The sequence below is a fragment of the Malus sylvestris genome, chromosome 1 (assembly GCF_916048215.2).
Source record: "Malus sylvestris chromosome 1, drMalSylv7.2, whole genome shotgun sequence".
Lineage (NCBI taxonomy): Eukaryota > Viridiplantae > Streptophyta > Magnoliopsida > Rosales > Rosaceae > Malus > Malus sylvestris.
Window position 1 is genome coordinate 28,686,995 of NC_062260.1, and position 24,283 is coordinate 28,711,277.

A 24,283-nucleotide genomic window follows, 5' to 3' on the forward strand; every position below is an offset into this window, starting at 1 on the left:
GGCTTGAAATTTTGGAGGCTATGTGGCTATGTGACACACCCCGACACGAAATGTCCACTAGGACTTCAAATCAAGCTGTGATGGCCGACACCTGGAATGTGACGAAGTCATAAAGTGTGATGGTGTGGAAAATTGTGAATAAATGTAAACCTAAGAGTGCCTAAATACCAGAGTGCACTGGTGAGCGGGAATGAACCCACTTCACACGTGATGTTAGAGTATAAGCAAGTACAGAAAAATGATATAAGAATCGTATCCTCAAAATAGTCTCCGATACTAAGAATCGCCGCGAGTCTTTGGTGATAATAAAACTCAACTAATAATACCTGAAGGGTGAAGACAAGACAAGGGTGAGTGGCCATGTAAGTAAAATACTAATAGAAAACATATAACACATGTAATCCCTCGTTATAACACCTGTATAATTTCCAGAGAAATCATAATGTACCACAACACAGCATCTCATCAATAATATCAAATAATCATGCGATTAATAACTCATAATAGTACGCAAGTCGGAGTCACCTCTAGTGACCTATACGACATATTCATATCTCATCACATATCTCATCAATCATGGCTAGCATATAAGTCGAAGTCACCTCTAGTGACCTATACGACATATTCATATCTCATTACATATCTCATCAATCATGGCTAGCATGTAAGTCGGAGTCACTTCTAGTGACCTATACGACATATCCATAACTCATCACATATCTCATCAATCATGGCTAGCATGTAAGTCAGAGTCACCTCTAGTGACCTATACGACATATTCATATCTCATTACATATCTCATCAATCATGGCTAGCATGTAAGTCGGAGTCACTTCTAGTGACCTATACGACATATCCATAACTCATCACATATCTCATCAATCATGGCTAGCATGTAAGTCGGAGTCACCTCTAGTGACCTATACGACATATTCATATCCCATCAGTCATGGCTAGCATATAAGTCGGAGTCACCTCTAGTAACCTATACGACATATTCATATCTCATCAGTCATGGCTAGCATATAAGTCGGAGTCATATATAGTGACCTATACAACATATTCATATCTCATCACATATCTCGTCAATTCAACTAATACTGTATATTTACTTGAATTTACTTATACTTACCTGAACTTACCTGAATGTCCTATGTTCACCTTTGCACTTCAGAGTGCACACAGCAACATAATTATATATAATGCATCATATACCAATTCATATACGAATTATAAACTTATATGCATGGCATTCAAGGCATAATCTCATTTAAACATATTTCTGAGATAATATCAAGTATATAAATATATACTGAAAACCAAAAGCCCACACACATTGCTCAATTCCTTAAACAAGGTTATGGTCTCGATTATTTAATCTCATTTCTTATATGGCTGCATCTAACGTCTCGTTAGACTGCCTACATACCATAAACAGGGATCAAGTCATTCGTAGTTCACAATAATCATTCATAGTAATACGCATATGGATAGATCACGATGAAATCTAACTCAACCATCTCATAGTATTTTATAACATATAAATAAATAAATAAATATATATATATGTCATGGCATAAGTTTCTCAGTTTTATTTAAAAGCATTTATAGAATTATCAATCATGAAACATAAGATGAGTAAGGAAAGATCCACTCATCTGGAGTCCGCGCTACAATTTCCTAGCACGAATATCGAGGCGTCACAAACGATCGACGCCTATGACCAAAGTCAATTCGACCGAGAAAAGCCTCAAATCCTCCAAAACCGTGCGGAAACCCTTGTTTTGAGTGTGATCGATCCGACTCCAAAATGACTCCGTCGTCCCAACCATTGCTTGGGCTTTGTTCTAGGCCTCAAGAAAATGCCAGGGGTGGTGGCAATTGAAAGAAATTGCTTCGAAATTAGGTGATTCGAAGCCAAAGTCATCGCACCCCTCCTTTCGTGTTCCTCCATTTTCAAGGCCAAATATCTCCAAATTTGAGATGGAATGGATAGAAGGAAGGTTGTGGAGGAGTTCCCAAGTAGTTTCTTGCAGCAATTCGCCGGAAAAATGGGTGAAAATCGTCGAAAAGTGAGGTGTTTGCCGACCAGGTCGAAAACGGGTTGCGGGTCAAGGGGATCCGGCCGATCCCTTCCTCTTTTCCTCTCCTTTCCCTCATTTCCTCGAATTCTGATTGGTCCTTCACTTCTCCGATTAGTCCATCTCCTCCTTCCTCGGTTGGGCAGCCAATTCCCTCTTCTTCTTTCTTTTAATTCTGATTGGACATTTCATCTCTCCCCCCCACCTTCTCTAACTGGGCAACCTTTAATTCCCCTTTCCAAAACTGAAATCCTACCACAAATAATCAAATTACTAAAATGTCCCAAACTTTAAACATCAATATCTTCTGCGGTATAGCTCGAAATCACGAACCGTCTGCACCCACGCGTCCGTAGTGACGAGTACTACGAGGATATGCTAAAAGAATAAGTCATACACCACTCTAACCGATGATCAACGAAAGTCAAAGTCCTTGCCTCTAGAGCATTTTCGTAAATTTACGCTTCTAAAATTAATAAAAATGTAAAATTTGGGACGGGCTGTCACACTATGTGTAAGACTCACAGAGGCCCTTATAAAATCTAAAATTGTGATTGCATATTTTTAATTTTTTTTTAATTTTTTGTTTGTGTATAAATTGGTATACGCAAAAGAAAATAAATAAAAATGATGCATTGTGTGGTGGCTAGGTATGTGAGCTATAGATAAGAAGCGAGACTATGAGAGAACACTTACACTAAAAGCTTAATTTTGTTATTGCCCTTAAATATATATACTTTATATACAGGTAAAATAAAATTATAATTGACGATCATTTTGAACTAAGGATCTTGTGCAGTGGCATCACTTACCCACCCTTAAAGCTAGCCCTGCGCTCCGCCCCTGAATTAAACCATCTAACTGCTTCTATAAAAGCGTTGATTACTACCGCATGCAGTAAAAAGGGAAAGCTTTTTTGTAAAAATCAAAGTGAATCAAACAATCTAACTACTTTTATTAAAGTGCTGAATCATTACTACTGCTGCATGCAGTCCTGAGATTGTATGAGAAAAGAGATATGGACAATCAATAATCTCATGTTGGATTCGCAATTGAATCAAACCATCTAACTACTTTTATAAAAAAAAAAACTAATAAAAAAAGCTTAAATTTTTTGAATTTTAACGATAAGAACTAAATAAAGGGTAAAGTGAATAGTATCAAGTTTGACTTTTTAGTGTAAAAATATTATTTTTCATTAAAGTGAGTAGTACAACGGGACTTTTCGTTAAAACTCACTTTATAAAAAGTGATTACTGCTGCAGGCAGGAAAAAAGGAGAAGCTTTTTTGCCAAAAACCAAGGTGAATATAACAATCTAAATACTTTTATAAAAGTGATGAGTCATTGCTACAGATGCATGCAGTATCGAGTATGATGAGAAGGAGTATGATTATATTCCCTCCTAATTTCTCTTTTTTCTTATTTGAATCGTTACAGTTAAATTACGTTAATGTTATGTGTTAATTTTTTAGTAGCTAAAAAAAAGATAAAAAATAATATGTAAGAGACGGGGAGAAAAAGAGATGGAAATAGGAGATGAGAGAATCCTACTCTATATGAGAAAGGAGATTAGTCATGTACATGCACGAGAATGAGATCCAAGTGACTCTAATTAATCTTAATTTAGTATGAGTCAAATCATGAAAGCATAAAGCTAATGAGAGCCGATTATAACTTTATATTTTTCAATTCCCACTTTTAACTAAATAGAAAAAAATATAGGAAATGATAAATAAACAAACCGACGTCGTTTATGGGGAAGAAAGAACAACACAAATCACAAAATATTATTAAATTCCTTTGAAAACATAAAGTAAGGATAAAAATAATAAGGTCAAAAGTTATTTGAAAGAAATAAGGTTTGGACGTGTGCAGTGAGGTGGGCGGGACCGGCGGGTCCTTGCTAAGATGGAAGGAAATTTGGAATTATGTCTCTCTCAAATCGCTTATAAACTCGCAGTCGGCAATTTTGAAAAGTAAAAAACTAAACAAGGAAAGCTATAGGTTGAGAGAGAGAGAGAGAGAGAGAGAGAGAGAGAGACGGGTCACTTGCTCAGCCCCATACCGACAGAAAGCTGAGAAAACTAGAACTCTTTCCAGTTTCCAGACAAAGATTTGTACTTGCAGACGAGCAGAAAGAGTTAAGCTTCAAAAGCATTAATAACAACACCTCACGTTCTTACTGTTTGGAACTGCACTCTCTCCTCACAGGTCAGCTCTCGTTTTTCTCTCCAAAATTTGATATATTTTGCCCTTTTTTTCTTCATGTTCTTGAATCAAGATTGATGCTTTTTTCGACTTTTGGGCCATTTGTTGAGTAAATGGAACTGGGTTCGGCTCGTTTTTAGTTGTTGACTTGTAATTGTTTTGGTTTTCATTGGTTTTTGTTTGATTGCCGAGAAAATCCGGGAAAATTTTAACACCATGTTTGAATTTAGTCACTACTGATGGATATTCCCAGGGATAAGATTTTGTGAATCTTTTTTGTACTTTTAAAGTTAAACTAATCTAAACTGCGAAGAGGGAGATTCGAATTCAGTTGCATAACGAGATTACATCTGCTATGGCCAGAGTGACTATGTCCACGTCTGCATATGAACCTTTTTATGTTTGGTTCACAGAATGCTTGCATAATATCTGCGGTCCCTTGCAACGAAAGCGATGTTTGTGTCATGAGATAAATACAACGCTCATACATTTTCTCAGCAAGAAAAGTGAGATTTAGTGTGTCTTGCCCTTGATCTTCATAAGTTTTTAGTTTCTACTTCTGAGATCAGTTATAGTGTAACAGTAACTAGCACTCAGATTTCAAGGTATTACTGCTAAATTTTCGTAATTACTAAGGTCCTGGAGGAGGCCAGATTTGCTTAGGTAAGCTTCATTGCCATTGAGCCTTTATGCTAAATGGAAAATTCTTGGCATCTTTTGACATAGGTGCCTCAATTTTGAATTTTTTAGATCAAACATCCATATCTTTTAGTGATTTGATTAAATTCTTTTTTGTCATAATTTTGGTGCTATATGCACATTATATTGTAACAAATTTCCTATAATCTAGCTTTTTTATTACACTCTCATCCGTTAGAGATAATTGTAAAAAAAAAAAAAAGTTGGTTAGATTCAATTTATTTTCATAATAATGCTACAATTTAGCACTAATTATCTATGATTGAAGATATTTTCTTTCCAAAATAGTTTAAAATATTTTTAAATCTCCCAAAATCAAACGTACTAAAATGAGTTTTTCTTTTAGTACGTTAAGAGAAAATAGGTTTGAGAATAGTATAAACGTACCAATACACAATGTGTACAAAATAAAACGTACCAAAATAAAAATAATGTACAAATATTAACTATATGTATCAAATAAAACGTACCAAAATTGCAAATAAACGTACAAATTATTGATTTTTGTAAATTCAAACGTACCCGCAGATAATATATACGTAATATATTGTACCTAATAATAATTCGTCAACTCTGTACTTAAAAAAACAGCAAAATATATATGTGTATATATATATATATATATATATATATATAATTTCACAAAAAAATTGAAAAAATTATATGGAGCTTTTATGCTGATCACCAACAATTTGAAAAAGAAAAAACCATTTGGAAAAAGAAATAATATTAAATGTTTGCATAAAAAAAAACATATTTTGAAAAAGAGAAAATATAGTTTAATTACTAAAATCTCCACTAAATAAGGAAAAGTGCATCCTATAGATAGAAGGATAAATTCAAAAATTATTTTAATTTTAAAAAAATAGAGGTGACTATTGGTCAAAGCATTTTAATCAAATTTTAAAAAGGCACAGATATTTAATCTAAATGATATAGAAAAACTGTAGGGGATTCTAATTTTCCCAAAATTTAGTAAATAATATTTTATCACACTCAAAAAATGCACAAATTGTTTGAAAACACACAAATGCGTATTTGAAACGATCAACAACAACAACTAAAACAACAACAAACAAGCATTATCCCACTAAGTGAGGTCGGCTGTTTTTGAAACGATCAACATAAGAAAATAAAATAATGTCTAAATAGCCAAAATGGTCCCTGAAATTTTCATAACACGTCACTTTGGTCCATGAGATCAAAAATCAATAGAAATGGTCCCTGAAATTGTCCACAATCCATCATTTTGGTCATTCCGTTAAAAACTCTTTGGGTAATTTTTAAAACTTCGTAACTCAATCGTTTCTTAACCAAATTCAACCCATAATATATCAAAATGAAGATCGGAAAGTGTAGAACAAGATTATATCATTTAGAAGCCCAATGGTTACCGGAGATGGCCGGAAAATAGCCTCAAATGTGACTGGACCGCGGAAAAACTGGAAAACTAGCCGGAAACTGGGTAAATTTTAAACGTTCATAATTTCTTCAATACTCAACAAAATCGAGTGATTCAAAAATAAAAATCATACTCCTCAATGAGATGAAGAGAATGGTACATTTTTTGACTGCTAATTCACCGTGGTTTGGTCGGAAAACGGCTCGAAAGTGGCTAACCATTTTTTAGTTAGCCACTTTCAAGTCTTTTTCCAGCCAAACCATGGCGAGTTAGCCATCAAGAAAGATACCATTCTCTTTTTCTCTTCGAGAAGTATGATTTCCGTTTTTGAATCACTCGATTTCGTTGATTATTGAAGAAGTTATGAACGTTTAAAGTTTATCCAGTTTTCGGTGAGTTTTCCAGTTTTCCCACGGACCAGTCACCTTTGAGGCTATTATCCAGCCATCTCCGGTAACAATTGGGCTTCTAAATAGGTATAATCGTGTTCTACACTTTCTTATCTTCATCTTGATATATTAAGGGTCGAATTTGGTTAAGAAACGCTTGAGTTACGAAGCTTTGAAAATTGCCCAAAGAGTTTTTAAATGAAGGACCAAAATGATGGATGGTGGACAATCTGAGGGACCATTTATATTGATTTTCAATCTTAGAGACCAAAGTGATGTGTTATGCAAATCTTATGGACAATTTTGGCTATTTAGCCATTATTTTATTTTCTTATGTTGATCGTTTCAAAAACAGCCGACCCCACTTAGTGGGATAACGCTTGTTTGTTGTTGTTTCAGTTGTTGTTGTTGATCGTTTCAAATACGCATTTGTGTGTTTTAAAACGATTTGTGCATTTTTTGAGTGTGATAAAATATTATTGACTGAATGCCATCCTATCTTGATTTGCTGCTAACTGCTAAACTGTTTTATAGCCATTCTGTCTTGCTGATTGTTCAGGAACTCCGAGTGAATTATGTTGGTTTGTTAATGGGCTGCTATTGTTCAAAGGAAGCTAAAACGCCTGGCTATGAGGACCCTGCGGTTCTTGCTGCTGCGACACCTTGTAAGCATGCTTTATCACCCTTCTACTCACTACTCTGCTGCAACTTTTCTCGTTTACATCTTCGTACTTCCACTCATAAACAATCGTACTCATTTTTTCCGTTGAAACTGCTTTTGAAGTGATAACTAATCTTAATCATCCATCACTAGTTCATACTTAACTGATAGTTTGAGATCAACTTGGATGCTGCTAAAGATATTGATCACGTATTTTGTCTCCTGAATCGTGAGAAGTTAGATATTAAGTTACCCAAATGGAGAATTGGAGTTTTGACTTGAATTTTTCTTTGTTGCAGTTACTGTGAACGAAGTAGAAGCCTTGTATGAGCTTTTTAAGAAATTGAGCAGTTCGATATTTGATGATGGACTGATCCACAAGGTAGGTTTGCTAAAACTTTCAAGTAAGATTTACCTTCACGTATATCATCTCGTGCAAATCAAATTCTACAAGTAACTACTCTAAAATTTGGGTTCTTATGTTCAACTGAACGATAATATTCTGTCATCTATCTTTTTGTGCAGGAAGAATTTCAGCTGGCGCTCTTCAGGAACAGAAATCGGAGGAATCTTTTTGCAGACAGGGTGTGTTATGCTGACTTCTCTTCTCTCAGATTATTTTATGTCGTTATTTTCTGAAGGGAGTGTGATGATGAAGCAATACGGGGAGGGTGACTGATGTTCATTTTACGTGTGAAAAATCTTGTGTGTTTATTATTAAGTAAACGCTAGACGCGGTTTTTTAATCTTTGGGTGTTCATGTAGATTTTTGACTTATTTGATATCAAGCGCAATGGGGTTATCGAGTTTGGAGAATTTGTTCGATCGTTAGGTGTCTTTCACCCCAATGCACCTGTCGAAGACAAAATTTCATGTAAGAAGAACATTACCCTTATCCTCTGTATATCAAACTAAAATCTTCTGTGAGAATACCTTCAATTTATATGGAAAAAGAAACAAAATTGGAGACATCTTACTAAAATGTGTTGTAATCTGCTAACTGACGTGGGAATTCTTTTGCAGTTGCTTTTAGACTGTATGATCTGAGACAGACAGGGTACATTGAGCGAGAGGAGGTCAGTTTCTTACAAACTTCGTTCTTACAATCTGATCTCTCTAGATTGAAATCGCTCCTCGTAACTTAAGGTAATAATATTCCATGACAGTTGAAGGAGATGGTACTGGCACTTCTGCACGAATCTGATCTGGTACTCTCGGATGATGTCATCGAAGTGATTGTGGATAGGGTGCGAATTCATATATATATTTATCGCAATTCCTACACTTCCTTGCTCAGTTAGCTGAATGTTCTTACGTTCTTTGCCCTTTTCCGCAGACATACAACGACGCAGATAAGAAAGGTGATGGGCGGATTGATGAAGAAGAGTGGAAGGAATTTGTGTTGAAGCATCCGTCTATGATCAAGAATATGACTCTCCCGTATTTAAAGTAAGCAATGTAATTAACTTGAAGTTTGTTCCTCTTAGAAAATTTTACTTTACTGAAACTGCCCTCTTCGTATTTCTTATTTCCGTTCTATTTCTTCCCATGTTGCAGGGATATATCAGTAGCGTTTCCGAGCTTTGTGATGACTTCTGAAGTTGAAGATTCAGAAATATGAGAGTATGACATGAAAGATGCTCATGTGCCAAGATGGTAATTACTTCGAAAGGCGTTCGAATGAAGCTACTCGCACTTCACGAAGAATAAATTTCTACGGTGACACTTCAGGGGCCGATAGAAATCTCGAGATTAAGATGAAGCCGCGAAGAACTGCTGACGAAGAAGTCGTTCCTGGAGTTGCATTCATGCTGTCCTCAACGTCTCAACTGGTTCTTCAAATCTAGGGCTGGAGGGCTGGCAAAGGTACGTGTATATGTAGTCTGTCCATATATGTGCAAATCACGTTGTCTTTCCACTTTTTTTTCTCCCTTTGGGATGCTGCTTCAACATCGGATGTTATGTGATAAGATTTTTCGTAGAGTTATGTATGCAAGCCGATCCTTCGATGCGAAATTGCTTGTTCTCAATGCCGAGAGCCAGATGCGCACAAGAGCGATTATTCTTTAACGTCGTGCACACAAAAATTTGTGTGAACTTTGAATTAAGCGGATGCAGGTTAAGTAAATTAGTCAGAACAGTGCGTTCAGATTTTATACAAGTTTGAATTCTTTTTCTTGTCAATTTGAGTCTCTGACAGATTAAAAAATTTATCCTTGAAGGATCATCTTGTACAAGCATCCAAAATTTTTCAGATGAAACTACCTTTGAAAATTAAACAATACTAATGTCGTTCATGATTCATACAAAGAAACGTTAGGAATTAGAGGACAGATGAACAATGTTGATCTTGATGAACCAATTATTCGACATGGGTTAGTCCAACACTAATCTTAATTAACCAATTAGTCTATAAACATTTGGTAAATTCAGACTCGTTTGAAAGTACTTGTAATTGAAAACAATTCCAGGCTAAGAAGCACTTCGAGTGTTTCTTGCAGGAAGCACTTCAAGAATTTTTTTTAAGATTTACTTGTATTTTTACTTAAAATTGGTTCCAAAAATATTTCTATTTTGAAATAATTTCATCTTGATTAACCAATTATTCGAGTTGGGTTAGTCCAACACTAATCTTAATTAATCAATTAGTCTAAAAACCGATGGTAAATTCTTTTCGGGCGTAAAATGATGAGATTTACTTTGGAAATTATTATTGGTATTTCAAAAATCTCATTTTGCACTTTAAACTTTCTATAATTAGAAAGAAAAATGTACTTGTGAAGAGTGTAGAATGAGATTTTTGAAGTGCTAATAACACTTCCCTTTACTTTTGGTCGAGAAGAGATCATCTCCGGATCTCTTTCACCAAGGCCACTGCATCAAGTGATCCGGACCTTTGAAATTTCATCTAATGACCCACCTGTTTTGATCCTTTAAAAACTACAATAATTTTTTACCATTAAATGAAATTTCAAAGATTCAGATCACTTAATCTGATGACCTTGGTGGAAGAGATCCGAAAAGAATCTCTTCTCCATTTGGTCAAAGTAAAATGATGAGAATTAAATTAACTATGAGTAATTAATGTGAAAAGACGGGGAGGAATCATGTATCGCGGGCTCCACCGCGTTACTCAATGTATCATTTGGCGCCTGCCCCTTGATCAACCGACAAAATTGCCTGTTGCATGTTAACACGTGGCGTTGGTCAGTTGCGAGGTATTCGGTATCTCAAATGGCCACCGAATAAATGTACATAATTCGGCGGGTGGATGCCGAAGACTACATATTCTGACAAGTGAAATTTTGTCTACAATATTCCTTATAGTGATTTTTTTTACTCTAATGAAAGAAAGTGAAATTTTCACCAAGGAATGTGCTGGCAACGGCCTTCATGAATCGAGTATATCTTCACTGTGACGTTTGATATTGTTTATATATCATGTGCAAATTTATTTTCATAATATTACGTTATTGGCTCAAAATTTTTATACGTACTTGCGCATAAAAATTGCTCTCCACAATAAATACTATGTTTATTCAAAATTTCAAATAAACTTGTGTGAGATAGAAAATAAAACACACGACTTCAGCTAAAAGATTAATAATTTAATACGCACTACTCAAATTTAAGCTACAAGTTGCTTACATTACATTACGATTGAATAAGCATAAACCTAAGACATATTGCGAGATTGGTTGATGAATGCCAAGCCACAAAATCTTCACTGTCACTCCGCCATATAATTTTGATACTCCAAGCATGTTATAAAAATATTTAAACTGATAGTACACGTGACAGTAATATTACGACGGATTTGTTCTTCATTAGCATGGCGCGTGCATCATACCCAAAAAAGCTAAACCAGATATATTTGTTGTTAATTAGTTGTCTAAAACGATTAAGCATGATTAAGCAAAACAAGATAGAAACGTCACACAGCCTTCTTCAACCATCGTTTCCTGGTTAACATTTTCAACGCACGTACTGCTCACATCTTCACTTCTCTCTCTCTCTCTCTCTCTCTCTCTCTAAAGGACAAATCGATTCAGTGATTCCAAAGAATCGAACTTTCTCGGAATTCCAATACGATTCTCTCATTTTTCCCAGGAATCCAAAAACCCCACAACTTTGTATTGCTTCGGAGCTTTCATGGCCGATCGTTTTCACAGGTTCTGCTCCACCAATATTTAAAGTTCTTCGCTTTTTGTTATTTATTCGATTTCATTTTTCATTGATTGATAGTTTTTGTTCTTTTTTGTTTGTTTTTGTTGGGTGGAGGTGCAGTTTGGTAGCATTTGATCGGATCCAGTGGATAGTCTCCTGCAGTGCCCACAAGGAGCTTATTATTGGGATTTCTTAGAAGGTAATAATTTTTAATTAATTACATGTGTTCATCTTAATTTTGCTTTAATTGCTGAGGAAGTTGCGTTGAAGTCAAAAGATTAAATTTTTATTAATGGGTTTTGGATTTTGATTTTTAATTGCTGTTTGTGGGTTTGATTAATGAAGAATTTTGATTTTGTTTGATTTATTTTGTAATTTTTGTTGATTATATGGATATTTATTGATTGCTACTTTTTGTTGGTTAGATTGATCTCCTGTGATCGTTCAATCAATACCAATTCATATTTGTAATGCAATCAGTTGATGAGGATCATAAGAAGAAGAATTTAAAGCGTTCGAGATCATTTACTTTCGACATGCCTGTGACTGACCCGAATTTGACACAAAGTCTTGATGACTGTGTTCTTTTCCCACTCGAAGAGATTGTGCAACACCCGTTGCCGGGATATATTGCTCCGACTTCAATCAGTTTCAGTCCTGATGATACTATTATAACTTATTTGTTCAGTCCCGATCACACTTTGAATCGAAAGGTATTTGCTTTCGATCTCAAAACTGGCAAGCAAGAGTTGTGTTTCAGTCCTCCTGATGGCGGACTTGACGAGAGCAATATATCACCAGAAGAAAAGTTGAGAAGAGAGAGGTCGAGGGAGCGTGGGTTGGGAGTGACACGGTATGAATGGGTGAAGACAAGCTCGAAAAGGAATGCAATCATGGTGCCATTGCCAGCTGGGGTGTGTTCCTCAATCCCTTGGTGCAATCAAACATCCTTATTTACGCATACATGTACATATTTGTATTTTATATTTTTACAGATTGAGTTCTCATTGATGATATGGTCCTTGTTTTATGGACAGATTTATTTCCAGGATCTTTCTAATTCACAAGCCGAGCTCAAGCTTCCGTGCACATCAGGTTCACCAATTATTGATCCCCATCTATCTCCAGATGGTACAATGCTCGGTTATGTAAGAGATTGCGAGTTGCACGTTCTAAATTTGTTATACAATGAATGTATTCAGTTAACATATGGTGCCAAAGGAGATGTTTTGGTAAGTTTTCTATACAGTAACTCTAGGTCTGGACTAACTGAGTCACTTCAATATTATTAGCATTTTTACAGTTTGCAACTATAAAATATTTCTGTCACAATTAGTATGTTTTAGTGATCGGAGCTTAAGATAACATCCTTGTGACTTGGCCTCCGTCGCTTAAGCCAACATAAATTCTTAATCTTTCTGTCACTTAAGCCAACATAAATTCTAAAGGAATTCTAGTGGATTTGTATTTTGGATTTACTTTCAGTGCTAATAGATTAAGATAGTTGAATTTCTGATCTTTTCGTTGATATGAATCTGGTTTTTCTGTGTCGCAGACTCATGGCCTTGCGGAATATATTGCTCAGGTGAGAAGTTCATGTAATAACCTCCTTTCATTTGGATTAAATTGATGCTTTAGAAATTTCTCAGAAGGTTTATTTAAAACTATTCTTAGATTCTCTGAATTTTACTCATTACAGGAAGAAATGGATCGCAAGAATGGGTACTGGTGGTCTCTAGACAGCAAATTCATTGCATTCACAGAAGTTGATTCTTCTGAGATTCCGCTTTTCAGGATCATGCATCAAGGCGAAAGCTCTGTTGGTTCTGAAGCTCAAGAAGATCATGCCTATCCCTTTGCGGGAGCTTCAAATGTCAAAGTTCGCCTAGGTGTGGTTTCTTCTGCTGGAGGTCCTATTACTTGGATGGATCTTCTGTGTGGGGGAGCAGATCAACCAGACAGTGAGGACGAATATCTGGCAAGAGTAAATTGGATGCACGGAAATGCTTTAATAGCTCAGGTTTTGAACAGGTCACACAGCAGACTAAAGATCCTTAAATTCGATATTAAAACTGGGAAGCGAAAAGTTTTATTGGTGGAAGAACAAGAAACATGGGTTAGCTTACATGACTGCCTCACACCTCTGGACAGAGGAGTAACCAAATTTTCAGGGGGATTTATCTGGGCTAGTGAGAAAACAGGATTTAAACATCTTTATCTGCATGATTCCAATGGAACATGTTTAGGGCCTATCACCGAAGGAGACTGGATGGTTGAGCAGATTGCTGGTGTAAATGAAGCTGTGGGACTTGTTTATTTTACTGGAACCTTAGACGGGCCTTTGGAATCACACCTTTATTGTGCTAAGCTTTTCATGGATGGAAACCAACCCTTGCAAGCTCCAGTGAGGTTGACTCGTAGCAAGGGGAAACATGCGGTGGTGCTTGATCATCATATGAGGATCTTTGTTGATATCCACGACTCCCTTGATTCTCCCCCTAAAGTTATACTGTGCTCCTTGCACGATGGAAGCTTGATTATGCCTCTGTATGAGCCGTCATTAACGGTTCCAGGATTCAAAAAGCTTCAACTTGAGCCACCAGAGTTAGTCCATTTGCGGGCTAATGATGGGACAACATTGTATGCAGGTCTATATAAGCCTGACGAAACAAGATTTGGACCTCCTCCTTACAAAACCTTGATCAGTGTGTATGGTGGACCGAGTGTACAGCTCGTCTCTGATTCTTGGATAAATACAGTTGACATGAAAGCACAGTATCTAAGAAGCAAAGGCATCTTAGTATGGAAGGTGAGTATCCTTCTGTGACAAATTTAACCATTCCGGGATTTCTATTTTTTCCAAATTTTATTCTTACCGTCAATTTTTCATGTTTACAGTTAGATAATAGAGGAACTGCTCGACGTGGACTGAAGTTTGAAGGCTCTTTAAAGTACAATTGCGGTCAGGTTGATGCCGACGACCAACTGACTGGAGCTGAGTGGCTTATAGAAAAAGGGTTAGCACGAGCAGGTCACATTGGATTGTATGGTTGGAGCTATGGTGGATATCTTTCAGCTATGACTCTTGCCAGGTTTCCCGATGTCTTCCGGTGTGCAGTGTCCGGCGCCCCTGTTACATCGTGGGATGGGTATGATACATTCTATACCGAGAAATACATGGGACTGCCTTCTGAGAACGAAGAAGGATACGAGTCTAGCTCCGTGATGCACCATGTGCACAAGATGAAAGGAAAGTTGTTGCTCGTCCATGGCATGATCGATGAAAATGTGCATTTCAGGCATACTGCAAGGCTCGTCAATGCTCTTGTTGCGGCTGGAAAGTCTTACGAGCTATTAATTTTTCCAGATGAACGTCACATGCCACGCCGGCATAGGGATCGGATTTACATGGAAGAGAGAATCTGGGAGTTCATAGAAAGAAGTTTGTGAAAAATGAACCACCTGTTTATGTCTTGTAAAATTTTGTTGTTCGTATCCTATAACGTTCTTCCAATTTGGTTGTTCTGTCCTAATTCCATCAGTGATCAATAAATTTCTTTTTCTTCGAGTGCAAGAAACGGAAACTAAAATTCTCTTATTACTGTCAAATAATCAAACACCACAATTTGAAAATTTTCTCTGAAGTTCTTTAAATCTCAAAACAGTTCTTACAGGGGTAAATAAATTCATAAAAACAAGAAAGAAAAGAGCTTGAACTTCAAGTTTTAGGCTTCTTTTGTGTGCCTGAACAGATTCGTGCTTTCTGTCACCGGGAATGGGTGCCCCTTGGAAGTCAGAACTGTTCGACAGTGGCAAATCCGCTCGCTGGATCGCTTGTCTGATCCGAAAGAAAGAGAGAAAAATGAAAACAGAAATATGTACAAGTTGTGGGGAGAAAGGGCAAAAGATTTTCCCGAAAAAATGTGATGGCACCTGCATTAAAATGTCATGTATCACGGTGGAGAATTCCGACAAATAGGGCAAGTAGCATTCATTTGAAGCCATTCATCGATGCAATCAGCATGGAAGCAATGCTGGCATGGGGGGATGGTCTTCACCGTCTCCTTGGGCCGGTACTCGGACAAGCATATTGAGCACATGTTGTCGTCGAGCTTTGGTAAGCGCCGGCTTTCTCCAAGGACTATTTTTGGGTAGGCCTCGAGGCTCGGCCTATCGAGACCCCTGACGATGGTGGGCTGCGGAGCCACTGCGGAATTAAACTCAGGCAGAGTTCTATGGCCCCTTGTTAACGACTTGACCTTGCCAAGGACGCAGCATAAAACCCCCAAAACGCACAAGATTGCTGGCACTCCAACTCCAACAGTAATAGCATAGCGTGCGCCCCTTGGGATTCCTGATCAAATTAGCAATTCAGATTTAAATTAAGATGTAGTAAACGTACGAGAGAAAGGGAAATAGAGACCAAACACATGCATGCAAACACAGGCCCAATCATGTTGGGTTCGAGAAGTATTCAAGCTCGGGGGTATGGAAGTTCTTCTTGTCAATTGAGCTAACTCACGCCATGTATATCGTATATACAATCGTAAAGTTTGTTGATGGGTCATAACTCAGAAGATAAAAAACTTGTGTAGAAGCACCTAGATACATCACCCGCATGGTACTACGGAAGCTTTCCACAAAGTAAACCTTCTTTTTTGGTCCCTCTCAACCCTATATCGACTTTATTGTGTGAGATCTGTTCTAATTAGGCAACTGTTCACGTACAAGTTTCTCCAAAAATAATGCACTAGACAAAGCTTTCATAATTTGACTTTATAAATGTCGAGTTTTGACTACAAGCGATATTACTAAGCTAATCTACACTAAGGGGAGAGGTTTAAACCTGAACCACAACTGTGAGTTGAACATCCACCACTTGCACATAATGTCGAGTTTATACTGCCATTTTCCAACTCTTTGCGCGTATGGAGGTGTTGACGAAGTAGGGTTTGGTAGGTGACTCTAATTAATGGGCAAATGGTCAACTAAACCAAAAGATACGATGTTAACTTATGATTGCAATCTGGAAAGCGTCGAACGCACACTTCCAACAGAGGAAGACCCAAACGCTTACTTTTACTTATCTTCAAGAATCGCCAATCAATCACAATCTTAGGCTTTCCACGGTAGTTTGAGTGAGCGTGATACTTATATATATAAATCAGGCAATTCGAGTTTGATATCTATAATATTATTCATGCACTAGTATAAGTTCAAGATGTTGATATCACACTTATGAGTTCAATATGTTAGAATCACACTCAAATTTTCCGATGCACTGTAAAGTGTAATTCGTATATAAGTTCAATATATTTGTATCACACTCACTTTTCCAACCTGACCTTTATAAAATCAAATTGTTGACCACGCCCATTACAATCCAAAGATAAATGAGTCATGACCTAAAAGTCTATGCAGATAAGTTTCACACACGTATACTAACATTCTTTCAACTCCTTTATGCTTATAATTTATATGGAACTTTAACGAAAGGCTCTCAGTACTGTTCACTTTAACGAAAAACCACATTTTTATACTAAAAAGTCAATCCTGGTACTATTCACTTTACCCTTTATTTTATCCTTATCGTTAAAACTCAAAGTTTTCAAGCTCTTTTCATTAGTTTTCCTTAATTTATAACTTTTACAATATGATGAAGTCACATATGAATGCAACAGAATTAATTCTTAACTTATTAAAAACGAAATTAGCTATGTTATCGTCACTAGACTATATATGCACGTCTGCAACTTTTGATCATTAAGTGTATGACACTCACATCTCATTAACAATTAAAAATCACTCACGCGAGAGCGAAAACAATTGCTTCTACCAAATCTTTAATGTGAACACTTCAAAGTTTGTAAACAAGTACTTTGCATATGAAGTTGGCATAAAACTTTATTTTGGAGGGAATAAATGTTTGGCTTAAATGTCAAAATGGTTCTTACGTTTTATATATGGGTCAATTTGATTTCCGTGTTTTTAATTTGGCCAAATTAGTCGTTGTAAGATCAGATGATCGATACGGCACCTCAAAATATTTTTTGTGCCAAATAACCTTGTGGACATCTATCTGTTGGATTGCAAATCAGATGAAACATAGGTACCATGTTGACATTTAAGCCTAAATGTTTCACCACTAAATTATAAGACGAAACATGAACATGGTTCCTAGTTTGAGAACTTAATTAAAAACAAGAAATAAACAACTAAGTAATCAGGAGTAGAGCAGTAATTAATAGGTTACTAATCAATTACCTCGCTGAGGAAGTCTTGAGCAAACAACTTGATGACTAGAATTACTCTCAAACCCACACCGGCCACCACGTGCGGCACAACGGCCGCACCCTGGCCAGTCCCATGCGAGCCGGAGATGGCCATTCAGGTCCGACGACATAACCTCCGCGTACAACGGAAACTCAACCGGAACAACAAACGTACCGATTCGAGTGCATGTCGATGTAGACGCCAAGAAACTAATCACCCTCGAAGAAGTGGTGGCAAAAACTGTGTACGTAGAGCCGCTCATGCAAGCAATAGGGTGTAATAATCTGTATTTCAAATAATCCAACGAGCAGTTAAAGAACGTAAAGCTTTCGTTTGTCAATCCATAAAATGGAGAGCCTGAGAGATTGAGGGACAAAACTCGTTGTGCGAGGCAGCTGTTTGGATCGTTAATCCATATTTGTTGTTCGGCATAGTCTATACCCTGGACAGCGAACTGCCCGGAATAAGGAAGGGTGAGGATTGTATGGTTGCTGCTGTCACAGGACAGTTCAAAACCGGGATAGGAGCACGACTCTGGCTGGTTTTTTTGTATCCCAAACGGGAATTGGATGGCCGGCTCGCCGTCGCCGCAGATATCATCCAACATGCAATTTTCTAAGCTGCTTGACAAGAAGAAGAAGAAGAAGAGGATGAAGAAGAACAAGATTGGTCTGGGAATATTCATTTTTTTATTGAGAAAAGCTGATGCTTGAAAATGGATAGCTGGGCAGGCACAGTTGCTGTACACTTCCAATATATAAAGCAGTATATCATATTTGACTTTATAAAATAAAGGCCAAGTCTTCAGTCACCCTTCAGTTTTTTTTAATTTTAATTAATTTTTAAACCCTGTAGACTATGATTTAATTAAATATGAAGGCGAGGATGACATGGGAACTTTTCAATTAAGTATATGCCGTAAAAGTGCGATATATGTATGTATCAACACAACGTGACAAATATACAAATATTTAAATTACATAATGTTGTAAATATTATGTGGATGGTCACATGAATAGTTTGTTACTATTTATGCACAGTATTTTCACTATTCATTTGTGGAAAATTTGTAAAGTGAATAGTGCTTTCTTTTGTTTATATAAAGGAAGAATAGATAGATGAATGTGAAGAGTTCACGGGAAGGAAAGAGAGGAAGGAAGGAAGAGGAAGAGAGAGAAGGAAGAGGAAGAGAGAAAATAGAGGAAGATGAGAGGAGATAATAGAGAGAGTTATCTTTGTACTCCTATTATTTCAAATTATAATGAAAGCACCACTGCTGCCCCGAGGACGTACTCCAGTCACACTGACTGTAGAGGAACCTCGTAAATTTTGTGTCTTGTTTCATTTATTCCACTGCACCCACAGTCGATTTTACAACACGTTATCAGCACGAGAAGCTCTCATGTCAGTGGAAAGCACAACGCCACAAATCCTGTTCACCTCCTTCAGCTGGAATCTCACAGATAAGAAACAATTTTCATTTCATCTTCAAATCTCAGTACAATTGATTTACTTGAAGCAACTATATATATTGTTGTATGACTGTATATCATCATTTGCAGAAGCAAAAGAGTACATACTCAAAATTCGTAAAGAATTTGACAGCCATGTAAATAGCTTCGGAACTCTAACTTGCGGACCTCGGATTGAAATACTTTCTTCTTGAAAGTTGTTCGTCTGCTCAGTATCTACAACATATCAAAATTTCAGAAAATGTTAACGGTGCGATCGTGGCAGATGTCTGAAATACCAAACCAGTTTCCAATTTCCGCAGAAAACTGGGCAGCCACCTTATGAGTACCAAAACGCCATTTCGATAGCTCAAATCGAAATTGTTTCTTCACGAAAGTTGTTTGGTATCCTCTTATCCATATCATACTAAATTTTGAATTAAAACTAACGGTTAGATCTTCTCATAAGTTGCAGACACTCTTGACTCCAAAACTTATGGGAACCGTTTCGACTTTTTCGAAACTCACCGGAGGAGGAACACCAATTGGAACTTATTGTTACTATTAGTTACTGAGTAACCAAAATGACTTCGAACTGTGAAATAATAATAAAATAAAAGGGATGAAACAAAAGAAGTGGCAGACCAAGAAAATGAAAAAGCAAAACATGAGGACTTAATCATTGCATTTTCTGTTTTGGCATATTTATGTGCATGGTGTCGGTTTAAAGCCCATGTCACAAGTTCTATTTATTTAAAGCAATTTATTTATAGTGGGTAGAATTATTACCCTTTGCTTTAAAGCTTTGATATTTATGTGAATGGTGCTGAATCAAAGCCCTTGTCACAAGCTTTATTTACTTTAAAGCAATTTATTTACCATGGACGGTTTTACCGCCTATTGCTTTAAGTTTTGATGGTGCTGAATTAAAGCCCTTGTCACAAGCCTTATTTACTTAAATTCAATTTATTCATTATTGCTGGAATTACCGTCTATTGCTTTAATTTATTTATTGTACTTATCTTTTGTTACTATGAGTATATACAGGACCTGAAGTTCCTTGATCAGATCAGAACCTGCAGTTTCTTGATCCTCATCATATAAAATGATTGGACCCGAAGTTCCATCATACAAAAGGATCTGGCATGAAGTCCATTGATCCTGAAGATCAGGACATGATGTTCCTAGATGAGTACCATTAGTTTGAAGTGCCGCAGTGCCTTAACTTAATTGTAATAAAAGCCATAAGAGTCTCAGTTTACAGACTATTAAATAAGGACCAGAAGTTCCTTATGTCCATACTCAAAATGGTTTAGCAGAAGCCTTTATTAAGCGAATGAAATTGATTTCCCGCGCTCTGCTCATGAAAACGAAATTGCCAATTTTCTACATGGGAACATGTAAACTTTACATGATGCATTATTAATTCGGTTGAGACATGTTACCGACCATCAATACTTCTCAGTACAACTCGGGTTTGGGAACCAACTAAACATTATACATTTACGAGTTTTTTGTTGTGTTGTCTATGTGCCTGTAAGACTACCACAACGTACTGAAATGAGGCATCATTGCAGATTAGGCATTGATGTTGAATACCATCTATCATTCAATATTTGGAATTCTTGATTGGGGATATGTTTACCGCATGGTTTGCATACTGTCATTTTGATAAGACAATTTTCCTGCCATTAGGGGGAGAAAATAATATCGTTCCAGAAGAACGATGAGAAAATATCATTCCAAAAGAATGATGAGAAAAGACCGTTCCAGAAGAACGAAGAGAATTTGTCTTATTTTGATTCACGAAGCAATCAATGAGAAAATGAAATATGAATAATTGAATGATGCAACGAAAGTGATGAAATCATATATACTTACTGCAAATGTGCCTACAAGAATTGATGTCTCAGTTGGATAAAATAATGAGACAGTAAATGATTTATCTGTTGCACGCCTGAAGCATGGCAGATTTTTAGACTCAAAAGGTTCAGTTATTCGAAAGAAGAATAATATGGCACTACTGAACTATTGCATTCCCGAAGCATAATTGTTGCATGCCAGAAGCATGACAGTCGCCACATGGATACACGTCCCAGATAGGACAATCCACAGACATGGGAATATTGATGTCTCATACATGAAGCATAATAAACATATAGGTTCCAATGACTCAACTCCCGGAAGTGGAGATTAAAATCCAAGCTCTATAACACTCAAGAGGAGGTTATGATCCACATTCTCTCAATTATGACTATCCTGGAAGAGATAGCGTCATGCCCTTGAAGAGGCAATGGATATCCAAAGAAATGAAAAGCTTTTATGCATGCGCATGCACATGAGAATATGGGATCACGGATTGATGATAACCAATGGTAATTTTGGTTTTTACAAGTAGCTACTAAATTCATCAATGAGCTGTGTTAATATTGAGTCACGTTCTTTTGTTCGTCGACAAAAGAAAAATTATTGGCCAAAATGGAGAAAGGCAATTCCATTACAATTTTGTAAGAACGTGGGCAAATGAATCTATATATATTTGAATACAATACAAATAGCCAAAGGATATTGAACCAAGGAGGTTATATATGGGCATTTGTAATACAGTGTAATACACTTACATGATATGACACAAGGTTGTAAACGAGTTCATATGAATGGAGAATTATATACGAAGGGTTGTGAGTCGCCCACATTATATTTCCATAAGTAAATCCCTCAAGTATACATGGGAGCAAATTGCTCTGTATAAATTCCAAAGAAAAATGTGTCATGAAGTGTAGAAAATCCTTGAAGGATTCAAATTGCTTGAAGTATGCCCCTGAAGGGTAAAGCATAAAATATATACTCAATACCAATGGATGATATAAATTGCCTTAGTGAGTACTATCATTATGATATTGTTGCAACATACTAAAATTTCTTGCAAGAGTCAATAACATTAAATTATAACTCTTGAAGAGTTGATGATATTAAATTGGGACTCCTGAAGAGTCTAGAAAAAATTATAAAGTGTTGAAGGAATTATTGTCTCGAGCTGCAGATCGAACAATCTACCAACACGAATCTTATCCATGATATTTATGATATTAAAAGAACCATATGGTTTGAAGATTATGAGTTGAATACTCATATGATGAAGACACTAAGAATAATCATTTATCTTCGTGAGGGTAAAGATAAATTAATATTTGGTCCAGAAGTACCACATCTTAGTGAAGTATATGCTTTATTGTATTTGGCACAATACATTGAATGAAATAAAGCTTATTTATTAATATCTCCAAGAAATTACAGATATATACATACACATGAGTTAAAACAAACAAACAGGATGGAGCCTTCACAAAGGTTGCTCATGTGAAGCCTCAGTACTCGGAAGTACCCCAGAAGGGGGAGGCACTGGAGATTGATCATGTGGCACCCCAGTACTTAGCAAAACACCAGAAAGGGAAGGCATCAGTTGCTTTCGGAATCTAGCAACGAACCTCTGGTGATCACTTTGAATCCGACTTTCGGATTCCTGCAGTTGGACGAGCTTTCTTTTCATGCTCGTAGAGTAACTATTTGCAAGCACGTGTAACACCCTATTCTCGTGCTTAAGCCCTCTGATCTCTTGTTTAAGACTTGCCACTTCCGCCATCAATGATTCAACTTGGCGAGTTTGAGCAAGTAGGCGTTGGCCCATATTGGACACAGAGCCAGCACACTGAACACTGAGAGCCAATGAGTCTTGAACGGCCGACTCTTCAGACCGTTCTGAAAGGATCTTGTTATCCCTTGGAGTGAGAAGATTTCTAGCTACCACAGTAGCGGTTATGTTATTCTTCATCATAGAGTCCCCAACCGTAAGAGGACCATTAGAAGATAAGAAGGACGGGCGCCATATATTATCCTGACGCTGCTCGTCTGTATCACTCCTAAGACTCAAATCTAAGCAAATGTTAGATGGGCAAGTCATTTTTCAGAAATGATGAAGGAAAAACAGAGGTCAAATAAAATTTCAAAGGTGCAAGATAGGGGAAATTTCTACAAGCAGCAACTTTCTGAGCATACTCTTGAACACAATTGATGTCTCTATAAAAGAAGAGGCAACAGAGCCGCTTGTTCAAAGATCGAAGCGACACGGCTCTCCGAATTTCAAAAAGCCAGATTTTCCTGAATAAAGTTCGTTGGCATTTTTCAGACGTAATCCCAGCTTTTCAGATGTCGCGTGCAATTTTGTCAAAGATCTCTGACAAAGTTGAAAACGCGTAAATCTTACTGTTCTATTTACACCACAGTTGCTGACAAGAGTAAAAGCACAGCACCACCACTTGCTATTGAGAAATCTCTATATATGTCGACATCTGTTCTCCATAACAAGGCAGACTCGCAACACTGCAAGAATACCTAACTCTTCCTCATCTCCGAGAATGCATCTTCAACATAGCATCTCGAAATACTTAGTTTTCTTCCTCTCCGAGAATACCTCTTCAAACATGTCACACCAGAGCAAGATTATCACATATCTTCAGGGACCAGAGCAAGATTATCTCATATCATGCAATCTCCCTGTCCTTTCCTTTGTCCATGTTCTTGCCTGCAAAGACAAGGATAAGGAAAGCAATATGTCGGAACCTCCACTCAAACTCCCGGTAAGGAACCGATTGCCTGGAACCTTTCCTGATTGCTTACCTAGTATTGCTCTCGAGTAGTCATCTTCAACGGTTGGAGTTGGGTCTCCAGTCACCAAGAAGTGATGAACCATCCAAATGCAAGGGTTTGCATTCCACTTCTGCACCAGGGGACAAATCCTACAAGAGAAGATGCCACATATGCATGGGAGAAAAAGCAGTGAAAATACTACTTAAGTAAGGGGAGCAAGTAAGGAAAGTGAAAATGATACATTGGAGCATGTGGAGACAAGCGCAACCAACACGTGCTGATTCATCCCCGACAAAGTCGAAG

At 37.0% G+C, this 24,283-nt stretch overlaps 3 protein-coding genes and 1 long non-coding RNA gene across 7 annotated transcripts; 3 read left to right on the top strand and 1 right to left on the bottom strand.

Moving 5' to 3' along the window:
• Positions 1-4,052: 4,052 nt before the first annotated feature.
• Positions 4,053-9,458, top strand: LOC126624256 (calcineurin B-like protein 4). 3 transcript variants are annotated; one of them, XM_050293296.1, is made up of 10 exons: positions 4,053-4,294; positions 4,705-4,954; positions 7,341-7,446; positions 7,742-7,824; positions 7,968-8,027; positions 8,208-8,316; positions 8,466-8,518; positions 8,609-8,689; positions 8,779-8,891; positions 9,000-9,458. In XM_050293296.1, the coding sequence occupies exons 3-10, from the start codon at positions 7,371-7,373 to the stop codon at positions 9,061-9,063; spliced, it is 639 nt and encodes a 212-aa protein (XP_050149253.1). In that variant the 5' UTR covers positions 4,053-4,294; positions 4,705-4,954; positions 7,341-7,370; the 3' UTR covers positions 9,064-9,458. The 3 variants fall into 3 exon arrangements, with proteins under 3 accessions (XP_050149253.1, XP_050149262.1, XP_050149245.1); XM_050293305.1 differs by lacking the exon at positions 4,705-4,954 and having other exon boundaries at positions 7,316-7,446; XM_050293288.1 differs by lacking the exon at positions 4,705-4,954.
• A 1,466-nt stretch (positions 9,459-10,924) lies between these two features.
• Positions 10,925-15,177, top strand: LOC126624072 (uncharacterized). Of its 2 annotated transcripts, none has more exons than XM_050293092.1 (7): positions 10,925-11,614; positions 11,724-11,808; positions 12,035-12,523; positions 12,647-12,841; positions 13,165-13,194; positions 13,309-14,418; positions 14,508-15,177. In XM_050293092.1, exons 3-7 carry the CDS (start codon positions 12,080-12,082, stop codon positions 15,057-15,059), a joined length of 2,331 nt encoding a protein of 776 aa, XP_050149049.1. In that variant the 5' UTR covers positions 10,925-11,614; positions 11,724-11,808; positions 12,035-12,079; the 3' UTR covers positions 15,060-15,177. The 2 variants fall into 2 exon arrangements, with proteins under 2 accessions (XP_050149049.1, XP_050149042.1); XM_050293085.1 differs by having other exon boundaries at positions 11,730-11,808.
• A 230-nt stretch (positions 15,178-15,407) lies between these two features.
• On the bottom strand, positions 15,408-18,595 carry LOC126624217 (putative RING-H2 finger protein ATL21B). Its single transcript, XM_050293256.1, has 2 exons — positions 17,874-18,595; positions 15,408-15,963 (listed from the first exon to the last, which is right to left on the bottom strand). The coding sequence occupies exons 1-2, from the start codon at positions 18,565-18,567 to the stop codon at positions 15,563-15,565; spliced, it is 1,095 nt and encodes a 364-aa protein (XP_050149213.1). The 5' UTR covers positions 18,568-18,595; the 3' UTR covers positions 15,408-15,562.
• Positions 18,596-18,896: 301 nt separating this feature from the next.
• LOC126624316 (uncharacterized) lies at positions 18,897-20,722 on the top strand. The gene is made up of 2 exons (XR_007624047.1): positions 18,897-19,738; positions 20,381-20,722. It is a non-coding gene; the product is annotated as an uncharacterized LOC126624316 (long non-coding RNA).
• Positions 20,723-24,283: the final 3,561 nt, after the last annotated feature.

What these genes read in the sequence shown, in the direction of transcription:
- LOC126624072 (XM_050293092.1), top strand. Translation starts at nt 12,080, where the DNA reads ATGCAATCAGTTGATGAGGATCATAAGAAGAAGAATTTAAAGCGTTCG. An exon ending in GTGCCAAAGGAGATGTTTTG is followed by an intron (nt 12,842 to 13,164) that starts GTAAGTTTTCTA and finishes TCTGTGTCGCAG; the next exon opens with ACTCATGGCCTTGCGGAATA. An exon ending in TTGCGGAATATATTGCTCAG is followed by an intron (nt 13,195 to 13,308) that starts GTGAGAAGTTCA and finishes TACTCATTACAG; the next exon opens with GAAGAAATGGATCGCAAGAA.
- LOC126624217 (XM_050293256.1), bottom strand. Translation starts at nt 18,567, where the DNA reads ATGAATATTCCCAGACCAATCTTGTTCTTCTTCATCCTCTTCTTCTTC. An exon ending in CTCAAGACTTCCTCAGCGAG is followed by an intron (nt 15,964 to 17,873) that starts GTAATTGATTAG and finishes TAATTTGATCAG; the next exon opens with GAATCCCAAGGGGCGCACGC.
- LOC126624256 (XM_050293296.1), top strand. Translation starts at nt 7,371, where the DNA reads ATGGGCTGCTATTGTTCAAAGGAAGCTAAAACGCCTGGCTATGAGGAC. An exon ending in ATGATGGACTGATCCACAAG is followed by an intron (nt 7,825 to 7,967) that starts GTAGGTTTGCTA and finishes CTTTTTGTGCAG; the next exon opens with GAAGAATTTCAGCTGGCGCT. An exon ending in TCGAAGTGATTGTGGATAGG is followed by an intron (nt 8,690 to 8,778) that starts GTGCGAATTCAT and finishes CCTTTTCCGCAG; the next exon opens with ACATACAACGACGCAGATAA.